Source organism: Orcinus orca, chromosome 15 (assembly GCF_937001465.1).
Source record: "Orcinus orca chromosome 15, mOrcOrc1.1, whole genome shotgun sequence".
NCBI classification, from domain to species: domain Eukaryota; kingdom Metazoa; phylum Chordata; class Mammalia; order Artiodactyla; family Delphinidae; genus Orcinus; species Orcinus orca.
In genome coordinates, this window is record NC_064573.1 from 81,663,757 (window position 1) to 81,678,942 (window position 15,186).

Here is a 15,186-nt window from a genome sequence, read left to right on the forward strand (position 1 = left end):
GGAAGGAAATTCTGTCACATTCTATAACGTGGATAAACCTAGAGGACATTACGCTCAGTGAAATAAGCCTGACACAAAAGGACAAGTACCATATGATTCCACTTATATGAGGTCCCTAAAGCAGTATATTCATACAAGCGGAAAGTAGAAGGGTGCCTGCTGGGCTGGAGGAGGGGAGAAATGGGGAGTTATTATTTAATGGATATAGAGGGGCTTTTCTTGTTTGTGTTTTTACTTTTTTATTTTATTTTTTTTCTGAATACAGAGTTTTAGTTTGGGAAGATGAAAAAGTTCTGGAGATGGATGGTGATGGTTCTACAACAATGTAAATGTACTTAATGACACTGAACTGAACACTTAAAGGTGGTTAAAATGATAAATTTTATGTTATGTATATCTTACCACAATTTTTAAAAAGGGGAGAAAGGAGTGGGGCAAGGCAGTCCCTCCCTAAGGAATGGATTCAGAGGTTCCAGAAAGTACAGATTGGGGACATACTATCTCACTAGTTAAACTTCTGCTGTTTTGCCTGGGACAACACTAGTTCTAGACTCAGAAGATCTGGGTTCAGGTTCTACAACTTACAACCGGCGTCACCTCGGGTAAGCCACAGCTTCCTATTGTGTGTCCTGGGAGTAGAACAGTGACATCTACACCTTGATTGTAGGCTATGAAGCTGGATGTGATTTTATGACCATTCTTAGGAACATTTGTTGAGTGCTTGCTCTAGACATTAAAATAATCCTATCTGTGGGGTAGGGCTGATTCTCCCCATTTCACAAAAGCAGAAAGTAAAATTCAGAGAGGTTCAGTGATATAGTCCAAGGTCACACAGCTGAGAGGTGGGTGAAAACTGGCATTGACCTGGTCCATCTGACAACGAACCTAACCAGTAACACTGAGTGATAAAGCCTCAGGAAACCATGTCAGCAATGTCTCCAACTGATCCCTACCCCACTATTAAAAAGATACCTAGGAGACTTCCCAGGTGGTCCAGTGGTAAAGAATTCGCCTTCCTTGGGCTTCCCTGGTGGCACAGTGGTTAAGAATCCGCCTGCCAGTGCAGGGGACACGGTCCGAGCCCTGGTCCAGGAAGATCCCACATGCCATGGAGCAACTAAGCCCACGCACCACAACTACTGAGCCTGCGCTCTAGAGCCCGCGTGCCACAACTACTGAGCCCGTGTGCCACAAGTACTGAAGCCCGAGTACCTAGAGCCCGTGCTCTGCAACAAGAGAAGCCACCGCAATGAGAAGCTCGCGCACCGCATCAAAGAGTAGCCCCCGTTCGCTGCAACTAGAGAAAGCCCCCACGCCCAGCGAAGACCCAACACAACCAAAAATAAATAAATAAAATAAATTTATTTAAAAAAAAAAAAAAAAAAGAATCTGGCTTCCAGTGCAGGGGATGCAGGTTCGCTCCCTGGTCAGGGAACTAAGATCTCACATGCTGCGTGGCGACTAAGCCTGCGTGCCTCAACTAGAGAGGCTGCCTGCCCAACTACAGAGCCCATGTGCTCTGGAATCCGCGTGTCAAAACTAGAGAGAAGCCCGTGTGCTGCAACGAAGAGCCCGCGCCACAACAAAGAGCCCACTTGCCGAAACTAAGACCCGATGCAGCCAAAAATGATAAATAAATAATTTAAAAAAAAAAAAAAAAGACACCCAAGAGACAATCTGGGCTCATATTTACCATTCGACTCACAAATACAGAAGTGAATCATCCCCACCTATTCCTTGCAAAACAGACAGAGGGACTAACTAACACCATTCAGCCACTAACACCTTTATAAAGCCTTTCTGAAACATCCCCCCCCCATCACAGAAGAGGCTCGTGTGACCAAAGTGGGCCTGCACAGGAATGAAATTTTGTTGACATTTCATAGTTCTTAATAACCCATATGAATTTCACACCCTCCTCCACAATACATCAGGGTTTGTTTTCTTCTAAAAATAATGTTTCCTGCCCCCGACACACACCAATCATTAAGAAAAAAGCTTTTCAGGAAGATGCTCCATGTCTAGCCAAAGCTATATACATATATCTTACCCTATGGTTGGGGGGCAGAGGACTTCCACAGGATTTTCTGCCCCCTTATCCCAATCTCAAACTCTATGCTGGGGGGTAACAAACTCAAATGCCCCCAGGAACCAAGCAGGAAAATATAAATGGACTCTTAGAGTGATAGACAGTAGTGCAGCGTATGGCAAACTAGAGACCACGTGCCCAGTTTAAAGATGGCAAATGCTTCTCAATTTCAACTTATTAATCTCCTGTGGAAATGAACCCTACCAGATCTCTGGTTTTTCAGAAGAAATCAAAGATACAGAGTTTTATTTAAAATCTCTCCAATTTCAGGACTTCCCTGGTGGTCCAGTGGTTAAGACTTCACCTTCCAATGCAGGAAGTGCAAGTTCGATCCCTGGTCGGGGAGCTAAGATCCCACATGCCACGCAGCCAAAACACCAAAACATAAAAAAAAACCAGAAGCAATATTGTAACAAATTCAATAAAGACTTTAAAAATGGTCCACATCAAAAAAAAAAATCTTAAAAATAAAATAAAACAAAATCTCTCCAATTTCAAATGTTGGCAACTGACTGAAAATTTCAAAAAAAAACACTGTGAGCCACATATATCTGTGGGCTGGCCTGGGCCATGGGTGACCAGTTTACAAACGCTGCTCTGCATGTGACTGAAAATAATGCCCACTTGCCTTGGTTTGCTTTGAGTTTCCTTCTGAATTGTCTCAAGATTTCCTGTCATTTCAGTATCAGAGTTGGTGTCAGTAACTCACAAGCATTGAAGTAAGGCCTCTTTAGAGGAATGGCTGGTTAAAAAAGCTATTACTGGGGACTTCCCTGGTGGTGCAGTGGTTAAGAATCCGCCTACCAATGCAGGGGACACGGGTTCAAGCCCTGGTCTGGGAAGATCCCACATGCCGCGGAGCAACTAAGCCCGTGCACCACAACTACTGAAGCCTGCGTGCCTAGAGCCCGTGCTCCACAACAAGAGAAGCCACCGCAATAAAAAACCCGTGCGCAGCAACGAAGACCCAACACAGCCAAAATAAATTAATTAAATTTTAAAAAAACCCTTAAAAAACTATTACTGAAGGCATAAGTATTATTAATAATTAATACATAATGATAAATAATAATTAAAATTAATAAAGAGACCTCGCCAAGTATCCTTGAGTCTCGGAGCTCATACACACACTTCCTGAAGGAAGCAGAGTTCCTCTCCATGTGTGGCTGTCAGTGGCCACCAGGGGGCACTCTGGCCTCTGGCCCACAGGGAAGTATTTTTCTTCTGTATGTGACAGGCTGCAGGAAGAGGAGATTATTCTAATTGGAGATTTTCTCTCTGAGAAATAAATTGTGCTGAAGGGAGGGAATCTTGTCACTGTCTTCCCTGGGCTCTGCTAGCATTTATACACTCCCTGGGGCTCTTGGAAGCAGAGACTAGGAAGCCTGGGTGCCTGTAACAGCCCAGCACTCTGGGTTATACCATACAACCCTTCTGAGTAGGAATGAATGGGGCAGGCTTTCTATAAGAGAAAGACTGGGGCCACCAGGCACTTTCTGATGCAAACTGCCCTGCTTTTGACTTAACAAGATAACCACAGACAATGGATGTGCTGGGCCTCTGCTCCTCCTTATGCCAACTTCTCTCAAAGAGCTTTATCAGTTAACACTGGATTCAGGCCCCACTGCTCCCCAGAATGGGGCATTAATAATTAGAAACTCCATCTATAACTGTGACTAAAAATACCAACACTGTGACAATAAAGCAGAAGCAGGTATCAGGAAAGAATCACCAACCACAGGCCAGTAGAGGGAGAGTAACATGGCATAGAGCAGCTCACGCTGCTGTTGTAGGGAACCCAGCAGTCTCAGGGGTCCCTCCTGGCCAGAGGTAAGGACCCCTGAAACCAGGCATCAATGCACCTTAGGTCTCCCAAGATCCCTGCCTCCACTCCAGCCCAACCATCTTGTGCCTGCCTGTAAAAACCCATCTGTACTGGGCTGAACTGTGTCTCACAAAAAGCTATGTTCAGGGAATTCCCTGGCAGTCCAGTGGTTAGGACTCCGTGCTTTCACGGCGGGTTCAACCCCTGGTCGGGGAACTAAGAACCCACAAGCCTCATGGTGTGGCCAAGAAAAAAAAAAAAAAAAGATTAAAAAAAAAAAAAGCTATGTTCAAGTCCTAATCCCTGGTACCTGTGAATGTGACCTTACTCCGGGGGGGAAAAAAGCCTTTGCAGATATAATTAGTTAAGAATCGCGAGATGAAATAATCCTGGATTTAGGGTCCACCCTAAATCCAACGACTGGTGTCTTTATAAGAGAACGGAGAGGGAGATTCAAACAGACATAAGGAAGAAGGCCATGGGAAGACAGAGGCAGAGACTGGAGTGACACAGCCACAAGCTAAGGAACACCAGGAACCCCCAGCAGCTGGAAGAACAAGGGAGGATCCTCCCCAGAGCCTTCCAAGGGAGGACAGCCCTGCCAACACCTTGACTTCTGACTTCTGGCCTCTGGAACTGTTAGAGAATAAATTTCTGTTGTTTCAGTCCACCAAGTTTGTGGTCATTTGTTATGGCAGTCACGGGAAACTAACAGACCACACTTGCCATAGTGCATCATGATTAAAAGCTTATTAACGGGATTCCCCAGGTGGGCCAGTGGGTAAGACTCCGCACTCCCAATGCAGGGGGCCTGGGTTCGATCCCTGGTCAGGGAACTAGATCTCGCATGCATGCTGCAACTAAGGGTTCGCAAGCTGCAACTAAAGATCCCGCATGCCACAACTAAGACCTGGTGCAGCCAAAAGAAACAATAAAATAAATAAAAATTTTTTTTTTAAAAAAAAGCTTATTAGCTACATGATTTGGGCGAGTCACATCTCTCTGAGTCTCAGTTTCCCATCTAAGAAATGGAATAATAACAGTCACCACCTTGCCAGCAACATAATACATGGAAGGTGTTTGGCATGTGGAAAATGCTCAACAAATGTCAGCCGATCCCTTTTGGCTTATGCCATATTTCCTGTTGGGATACACAGTCCCCATCCTCTGTTTGCAGAATTCATCCATTTAACAAGTTCTAAGCATAGGGAAAAAATTTTAAGTTTATTTAATTTTGAAGGGCAGTTTAAAAGCTGATTTAGCTATATAACTAGTGGGGATAAAAATGTGATTCAGGGACCCAGAAGTCAGTTTTAGGCTAAAAGGAACCCCAAGTGGCATGGATCAACCCACCCACTTTTCAAGTCTAGAGTTTGCACAGGTGTCTGGAACTCAGATCTCTGGCCCCTCACTGCTCTCCTTCGTTCTCCTGAGGTGGTACCAGCAGCAGACTCAGAATAACACGTACCTTGTTTGGCTCCTTAGGTGACAGGATTCACCCCTGTATCAACCCTCTATCCACTCACAGCCCAGCAAAAATACCAAACACAGGGCTCAATATTACATGCAGCCCCCAGTAGAAGAGCCTTGGTGAATTCTGGAGGCCTGACCCCCCTGGCCAGGCTGAATCTGGTTGCTCCCTGTTTTCTATGCTCTGGGTCATCCTCAGGGTGTGAGAAAGCCAGGCTGCAGCCCTCCCACTGGCTTCCCGCCTTTTGGCTCCTCTGAAGCAGGAGGGGTGTGAAGATTTTTAAAAAGCTGACAGTGCTGGAGGTCTGGGCTCTACGCCTCACTGTTTTGCAAAAGAGTAAGACCCAGAAAGGGCAACTTAGATAAGCAGGTGTGTTCTGGGGTCCAGACCTGATGATCCCAAGGAAGAAAAGCTGTACACACCTTCCTTTCACAGTCATGGGTTTCACAGACTCTCACACTTGACCCTAAATGGGCCTGTTCTCACTCCACGGTGTCTGAAATAATATCAGCTCTAGCTCACTGAGCACTTAAAGGCCCTGTGCTAAGGCTTTCTTTCTTTATCCACGTCCCCTCACTAATTCGATGAGGCATGATTCTTACTATCCCCATTTTACTGCATTCCCCCAGAGCAGTCAGCTGGTTAATGGATGGTACAGGGGAGTCAGCCTGGCTCCACAACCTCCACAAGTCTTAAAAGATAACACTTGTTTGGGTGATGTACTCTTAATTTAGCATTATTTTCTTTCCTATTTGGGTTTTAATGAAAGAACAATACAATTGATCTCTTTTTTAGTGGGTTTTGTGTTTTTTTTTAAGTAACATCTGAAAGCAGTGGTCCCTCACTGTCTCTTCCAGCCCCCTAATTCCATTCTGCCCCACAATTCTATGTGGCTCATAATTCTATGCAGTCCCATAATTCCATACAGCCCCATAATTCCATGTAGACCCACAATCCTATGTGGCCCCATAATTCTATGCAGTCCCATAATTCCATGCAGCCCCATAATTCCATGCAGGCCCACAATTCCATGTGGCCTCACAATTCCATCAGTCCCATAATTCTGTGAGGCCCCATAATTCCATGCAATAAGAAAGGTGGCTGTCTATAGTGAGCTGGCATTTCCACCCCTGGCTGACACTCTGGCAGCCAGAAGAGCATGGAATGATAGGAAAGAGAGCCTGGCATTATCTTAATTAACAAGGACAGCTGCAGAATCACCTTGCAAATGTATATCTGACAAAGACCCTCCCACTTCCTATCTCGGTGGTCACTGCGCACTTAGGCCCAAGCCTTCACAACCTTGTAATGCATCTGGTTATTTTCAAGTCATGTACAAATGATTAGAGAAATGGCCTCATGCCCTCCTACCCTCCCATCAGGAGCCTCAGCTCTCTGGAGTTCTAGCTGAAAGTATAGACTCCTCTAGGAGGGACAGCATGCAGGGTAACTCCCATCTCACTAGGAATTACCTTGTCCACCGATTAATGATTGCCAATCCAAGAGATAAAAGGGGGAAAAAATGAACTGAATAGTGAGCCCCTCGAAATTCAAGTGCATCTAAAACCTCATAATGTGACCTTATTGGGAAATGGGTCATACTGGATTAGAGTGGGCCCTAATCCAGACATTATCCTTATGAGAAGAGAAGACACACAGAAACACACAGACAACACAAAGTGCCAATGTAAAGACTGTGGCAGAGACTGGAGGGTTGTAGCTACAAGCCAAGGAGCTCCAAGGATTGCCAGCAACCAAGAAAAACTGGAAGAGACAAGGAAAGATCCTCCCCCAGAGCCTTCAGAGCATGGCCTTGATTTCAGACTTCCGACTTCCAGAACTGTGAGACAATAAACTTCTGTTGTTTTAAGCCAGTTTGTGGTACTTTGTTACAGCAGCTTTAGGAAACTAATACAGACGGTAATCGCTAACCTAAAACAGGGATGGGGGAAGCTGAAAGGTGGTGAAAGAGCATGGGAAGGGTGGGGAGCTGGTCAAAGCCAGTCTGACTCTCCTTTGCCCATTACCTAAGCATACCTAATTTTTCTCCAAGGACTTACTAGGAGAGCTAAGTGTTCATTACCTCATTGTCCCACAAAATAATTCAGTGACCTAGGTCCCTGTTATTATCCCCATTTTACAGTGAGAATACTCAGATTTCAATCAGTTATACACTTAAGAATGGCCAAGGAACCAACAGAATCTGATCCCTGAAAGGACAAAGCACATTTAGTCTAATATCTTAGATTTACATACAGGTAAACAGAAAGGTGGTATGACTTGCCCAAGGCCACACAGCAAATAGCTAAGAACAGAAACGGAAATTGAATTCAAGCATCTCTCATGTCCTGATTTCTTGTTTTTGCCATTACGCACAAGCCAGTATCCTGCACTCTCCACAGAATAATTGTCTTAAAAGAAGGGAGTCACTTAAGGCACCTTAATGCCAAATCCCAAAGAGTTTCACAAAGATGGGGAAGGAAATGGTTTTCTTAGATTTTTACAGGATGCTGGCATCTCCTTTCCTGTCAAAAAGCAAAAAAGTAGATGGTCATTTTGACTTGAATCTAAATCAAGACCCCCCCCACTCCCAGTCAAGTTTTCAAGGTCCGACTGAGCTCACTTGGTCTTGCTTAAACCATAGGGTCACTGAGGTATTCTCATTAGCATGGCTGCAAGGAAAAACTCAACTTTCAAAAGTCCTGCCCACAAAAAAGAGTAAACTAGACCTATAGAAACAGACACAAAAAAGCAAGCTTTAAGGGACAAAAGCAAGTATGAACTAATTAAAAACAAATGTATATATGTTTGTGTTCATGGGAGTGAGGGGAAAGCTCCAGAAGTACATTCAGTAAGTGATTAACAAAGGTTATTTTCCAGGATGTGAGAATTGAGGAAGGGGACATTGTCTATCCTCTAGCCTATAATGTTTATTTATTTATTTATTTTTTTACACTGATCATTTAACAACGTTACACTTAAAACTCTTTTTTTTTTCTCTTGGCCACATCACGCAGCTTGCAGGATCTCAGTTCCCGAACAGGGACTGAACGCAGGCCACAGCAGGGAAAGCCCTGAATCCTAACTACTGGACCACCAGGTAACTCCCTACACTTAAAACTCTTAAATAGATGAAATATCCAGAATCAGTAAATCCATAAAGACAGAAAGCAGACTGTGGGGGAGGGGGAAATGGAGACTGCTGATGGGTACAAGGTTCTGCCTCAGGTGATGAAAAAGTTCTGAACTAGATAGAGGTGGTGGTTGCACAGTATTGTGAATGTACTTAATACCACTAAACTGTACACTTTAAAATGGTTAAAATGGTAAATGTTTCTTCCTTCAAGATTCTAAACTGGTGATCTGGTAATTATAATTAATTAACTAATGAATACGATAAATGTTGTATATAATTTACCGCAATTAAAAAACATAGGGACTTCCCTGGTGGTACAGTGGTTAAGAATCCGCCTGACAGGGGCTTCCCTGGTGGCGCAGTGGTTGAGAATCCGCTTGCCGAGGCAGGAGACACGGGTTCATGCCCCGGTCCCCTGGGCACATGCCGCGGAGCGGCTGGGCCCGTGAGCCACGGCCGCTGAGCCTCTGCGTCCGGAGCCTGTGCTCCGCAACGGGAGAGGCCACAGCAGTGAGAGGCCCGCGTACCGCAAAACAAAACAAAAGAATCCGCCTGACAATGCAGGGGACACAGGTTCAAGCCCTGGTCCGGGAAGACCCCACATGCCGCAGAGCAACTAAGCCCGTGCGCCACGACTACTGAGCCTGCATTCTAGAGCCCGCGAGCCACAACTACTGAGCCCGCATGCCTAGAGCCTGTGCTCTGCAACAAAGAGAAGCCTCCACAATGAGACGCCCGCGCACCACAACGAAGAGTAGCCTCCGCTCACCAAAACTAGAGATAGCCCACGTAGCAATGAAGACACAACGCAACCAAAAATAAATAAATATTTTTTTAAAAAAAAACAAAACCATACATTACAAATGAAAGGAAAAAATAGGTTTTTGATGAAAGCTAAAACCTAGCCATCTGGAGACTGACTTACTTTGGGGACTGTCTCTAATCCCAGGGGCTCTGGTTACCATGAGCCACCATTAGCAGCAATCTCTCAGGTCCCAGAGAAAGAGAGAGAAGGAAAAAAGACATCATCTTTTTGCAACACAAGCCAAAGATCATAACTGACCAACCGTCAAGGGGGAACCACCACTGGTGAGAAACACAAATCACTCAACGGCAGTGGAGGCAGTGGGCATCGGCTAAGAATTCTGTCTTGGACCCACATTCCTGAGCTGACTTTTAGTTCTCAGCCAGTGTAAAAGAAACCCCAACATCTGAGAAGAGTGAACAAAGGGACCTAAGCGTGCAGCCAGCAAGAAGCTGCTCGCCTTCTGGGACAACACTCACTCTAGAGGCCAGTCTTGGGTTCAAAATCTCCTCTGGGTCTCCAGGGACTGGGAGGGACTGGGGCTAATGGCCTGGCCAGAGAGCAAGGAAGTAGCTCTATCTACCTACTCTGGAAAAGACGAGTTGTCCACTTCCCCCATACAGGCCACACAGCACTCAGAGGTGCTAGCAGAGGCTCCAATTTTCATGGGGCTCTAAGGAGACCTGTCCACCCAGCTTATAAGCTCTTTAGCCTGAAAAAGGCCCTCCTCAGACAAGGCTCAAGACCATAAATATCTCTGGAAACAGGTAAGTTCAATAAGTAAGCTAAATGGTTAGATTATACTAAAAAGAGATGTGTGAGCCAAATGGTAAGTAGACATTAGGGAGACAATAGGGAGTGGTGGGGACTGGGGTGTATGAGATCACCTGCTACTCACTTCCTGCTGCTTGTAGCCAGTCAGGAACATGAGCCAGGATAGCCAGGATATTTTATATAACTTTCTTGACTTTTCTTTAATTTATTCTCCTGATTTTTTAATGTTAGCAAATAATTACAAAAATATGTTCAATACTATACAGGCCAAATGCAATGCCTAGAGGCTGGATTTGACCCTGGAACTGCCAATTTACAACTTTAGTCCCAGGACCAAACAGATCTGTTGCTTGTTCTGTAAAGGAAGTCCAAACAGTCACCTTATTACCTTCCCCCTAAATTCAGAGTCACCTCTGAGAAGAGAGAAAATCACTTTCTCTATAGCGGCCAAAAAAGCAGTCTAGTGTGTGAGCGCATGGACTCCCCCATCGAGCAGTATGTGTGGCCTTGGGCAAGTTACTTAACCTATCTGTACCTCAATTTTCTCATCTGTAAAATGGTGGTAACAAAAGTACCACAGAGGATTGCTAGGAGGTTTAAATGAGTTTATATATGAAAAAGATCTACAACAACAGACAGTAATTGAGATTCATTACCACATATTATCATGCTGCCACTGAACCCCATGGTGGCAGTTGGGGAGGATGCAGACTGGGATCCTTGAAATTTGTCTAAGCCCCTACCCTAGGCCTCCTTCACACCATCACGGGGCCTAGGCTGAATCCAGTCTCAGAGGTCGATCAGGTGGGTACAGGTGAGGGATACAAGGGTCTGAGTCCTATCCCTAGAAAGAAATCTGACCAACCAGGAACACTGCACATAAACATAACAAAGTAAAAAAGGCTCTTCACAAGCACAGAACAACATTTCCTCTTCAGATGAATGGTTTTTTTTTAACTCATTTACAACATTTTGGAAACTTAATGCTATTAGTGATTTTATTATTGATGAAAATAGCTTGCTTTCACTTTATAGGATCTTAGAAGAAAAAAGTAGCCACATGACAGAAGTCTAAGGTTTCCTTTAGGAAACCCAACATTTCCTTTAGGAAACCCAAAAACTCCATTCCACAAGATTAGAGGTTCTTATTCTGAGGTCCAGGAATAGGCTCAGGAGTCCAAGACCCCCTGATATTGCACACAAAATTTTGTGTGTATAAGCGTATTTTCACAAAACTCTCAAGAGAGGTCAGCAACCTCCAAAACAGTCAATGAAAAAGACCTATTTGAAAGTAAAGATTTGTTTTGTCGGGACATTGACCACAGAGTTCTTTTACCTGGCAATTTCCCAGAGTTATAAGATTTTAATTTTGTGGCACCTATAGTGGGTACACCTGCTATATAAAGTAAGACATAACCTGGATTAAAGATCCTGTACACCAGTTCCCTCTGCTGGTGGTACCTGTTAAGCTACCTGATTGGGCCCCAGGTCTCCCCTCCACTAGACCCCAAGAGTTCAGTGCCTGATCACTGAACACCTCAAGGGCAGCAGAACAGTCTTAATATTTCTAGATTCCAGGGCCTGACACAATGTTTTCTAAACAAACAAATATACAAATGAACTAATTAAGTCATCGGTTGAGTCTGCAGCCATTAAAGAAGAGACAAATTCAGTTTCCAACCGCAGCAGGCAGCTGGATTCCAATGTCTGAGAATCAGACATTGGAGAAGGAAGCCCAAATGTCTCTGAGGCCTCACATCAAAAAGCCTTACCAATGCTGAGACAGGAGACAGTTAGTTTCAAGTAGTGATATCCACACAGGCACTCTGGAGGCTTCATCCCAGCCCTACTATCTACCTGCTCTGTCACCTCAGGCATGTCCCTTAACCTCCCTAAGTCTACTTCATCATTGGTTAAGTGCAGATGATAGGGGTACCTACCACTTCCCTAGCACTGGTACCTGGCAGGTGCTAAGCTTTCAACAAATGTTATGATTACAAGACAAGGCCTCCCAATGTATTTTCTGTTTCTTAAATACACTGCACGTTTGCACTCTGCCTAGAACATCCTTCCCCATCTGGAGGACTCCTACGCAGTCTCTAAGGCCTAACTCAAATCCTCACTGCATAACTGTCCCAGAGCCCTGGCCCCTGGTGTGGCCAATAAGTGTCCCCTCACACCACTCCCATGCCCTGGGTACACACTGTGGCACTGAATTCCCTGTCTCCTAATTTCTTTTTTGTTTGTTTGTTTTTGGCCACACTGCACGGCTTGCAGGATCTTAGTTCTCAACCAGGAATTGAACCTGGGCCACAGCAGTGAAAGCACCAATTCCTAACCACTGGACCACCAAGGAATTCCCTCCTGATTTCTTTATCTGCCTGCTTCCCGCTCCCCCATGGCCAACACAGCTGGTGCTCAATGAGTTTGCTCAATAATTAGGCTCTACTTGGAGACCTCTGAATCCTGGGTGGCCAGGTGGCTCTTAACTGGCTACCTACAAGACAATCGGGATGTACAACCGGTTGCTCACATGAAACAGAAGCATGCCCCGGGGGAAGCCAGCCCAGAGCAGCAAGTCTTCCTGACCAGGATGGAGGAGTCTGTCCCCAGGCCCAACAATAGCACCACCGGTGCACTGTAGGCAGTAACGCCTACTTCCCTTGAAGCCTCAGATTTTCAACAAGTCCTGAGAGAAAGTTCATTGTCAACTGCAGAGCCAGCTTCCACCATGAGATCCCCCTGCAAGTCTCAACAGTGGCCTCTGCTGGGACACCCTAGATGGGCTTGCTTAGACCAAAGGCCCCTCTCCGCACATGGACGTACCCCCAGGACAGTCTGCACCAAGCCCCCCGGAGCTGAGCTGCCCTCAGGAACCTGCCCGGCCCTCCTCAGCTGCCCAGCCCGAGGTGACCCCCTGCCCACCTTCACACCCTCCAGGAGTGCCTGGGGGTCCTCGATGCCCTCAGGAACACACTTCTTGTTCTCCGGGAGGGATTCAAGTTTCTCCACCAGAGCTTTCAGGCCCTTCAGTTCAAACTCGGTGAGGTGGGTCCATTTGGCAGAGACCTCGGTGGCGGGAGAGCCGGTGGGCGTCTTGGGGTAGTCTATGGGCACCGTGGTGGACTTCACGCTGTCTTCTGACTCATTCGACAAAGTCCTTTTGAGGAACCGCATGGCAGGGGCTTTGGGCTTCTTCCCGGGGGCCTCCGGGTCCTCGGAGGGGGTGCTGCTGGGCGAGCCAGGGCCATCGGTGGGAGCTTTGGGCATCTTATCTGCACCCTCCTCCTCTTCCTCCCCCTCCCCCTCCTTCTCCTCCTCCTGGGGCTGCTGCTCACAGGACTCCTCCTCCATCTCCAGCCAGGAATCAGATGAGAAGCCGTCTACGCTGGGCTTTCTTGGGGCATCTACAGGGTGGGGAGGGGGGGAGAATGTCACAAGAAAGACTGAGATGAACACCCCAAACTCCCTGTTGGAAGTAACCGGGACCCCCACGCACTAACCCTCCCCTTTACCCTGCAGATCAGCTCTTTTGACAATTCTAATGGCCTCTGCCTCCCTCAGGCTCTAGAAAGGCTAGGGTCAGTCAGAGCTCTGCTTTTCCCCAGCCGTGTGTACCCTGACAGGTTGCCTCACCTCTCTGAACACACCTGGCATTGTACCTTTCAGTGTGTAAAAATAAGGCAAAAAGAGCACATATTATATGATTCCATTCATATGAAATGTCCAGAACAGGAGGAAATCTATAGAGAATGAAAGTAGATGAGTGGTTGCTTAGGGCTGAGGGCATGGGCGTGGGGTGAGAGGAGGAGGTGGTAGCTCAGGAGGACAGAGTTCCTTCTGGGACAATGAAAACGTTCTAAAAACTGTGCTGATGTTTGCACAACCCTGGGAATAGACTAAAAACCACTGAATGGTACACATTAAATGGGTGAATTGTATGATATATAAACTATATCCCAAGAATGCTGTTTCAAAATATAGGCAAAGAATACTTCCCCTGAAGGCTTGTAGTGAAGATTAAATAAGGCATCACAGAGCACAGTTCCTGGCATACAACTAGCACTCAAAAAAAGTGATGTGTCTCCCAAACGTCCCCCCTTCTCTTTGGCAGATGGACTGGAGAGGCAGGGGGAAACAGCGGCAAGAAAATTTAAGAAAAAAGTGGGCACCAATGACCCAAGCATTGCCTCAACATTTCCTCTCTAGCCTGGAATGAAATCGGGAACTTTCTTCTATGGCCCTAAATTTCCAAATGAGAGAAGTGACCCTCAGTTTCCTGGTCCTGGGGACTGCCACAAAATCAAGCCTCTGGTCCCCACGGGAACGTGTAGCTACTGCAACAACAGAGGTTGTCACACTACTTCACAGTCATTTCCCATCTCCTATCGGCTGGAAACTTCAGAAGAGCCAGCTGTAGGATTTTGGTATTTTTCAACGCCTGAATCATCTAACAGGAATGAAACTCACAAGAGAACCACCCCCACCCCACCCCACCCCCAGCCAACAGAACTGAATTCCCAGGAGGCACTCCCCAGTAAAGACCCCAGGAGAAACATTTCCCCATCACATGTCTGCCCTGAAACCCCTAAAGTCAGGAGGGGAGTCAAGGGAAGGAAGGAAGAGGCTTAGAGTGAGAAAAAAAAAAAAAAGAATCTAAAACTCTTGGAGATTGCAGGAAAAATCGTGCAGACCCTAACGGAGGCAGACCAGTCACGTTTTTCTATCCCATGATGAGAAAGATGCAGTGAATGAGGCACCATGACTCTAGCATCCAGGAAAACCCTTCGGCAGTAACAGCGCAGAGGCAGAGGGGAAGAAGCATGTTCTTCCTACAGATCGCTCTTCGGGGCTGTCACAGCTAGATGTAACTTTAGGGCGGGTGCCTGTGAGTCAAGACTCAAGGACTGAGCCATTTTGGGGGGGTGATGTCCCTTTAAGTAATGGCAGCAGGGCAGGGCGTTGCAGCTGTGGCTTATAAACGCTCTCTCCCTGCCTCTGTCAAAACCACCCACTGCTCTGCCAAGCTTGCATCCCCAGCCCTGGTCACCCCTCCCTCTGCCTTATAGCTGGCCTGGGTTTTGAG

At 46.2% G+C, this 15,186-nt stretch overlaps 1 protein-coding gene across 19 annotated transcripts in view; it reads right to left on the reverse strand.

The window, feature by feature from the left end:
- KDM2B (lysine demethylase 2B) overlaps positions 1 to 15,186 on the reverse strand; it is a 122,075-nt gene that overhangs the window by 54,467 nt on the left and 52,422 nt on the right. For all 19 annotated transcript variants that reach the window (XM_049698423.1, XM_049698431.1, XM_049698422.1 and 16 more), the window contains one exon: positions 13,026 to 13,507. In XM_049698423.1, the coding sequence (XP_049554380.1) occupies positions 13,026 to 13,507 (482 nt within the window). The remainder of the gene's footprint in view (positions 1 to 13,025; positions 13,508 to 15,186) is intronic.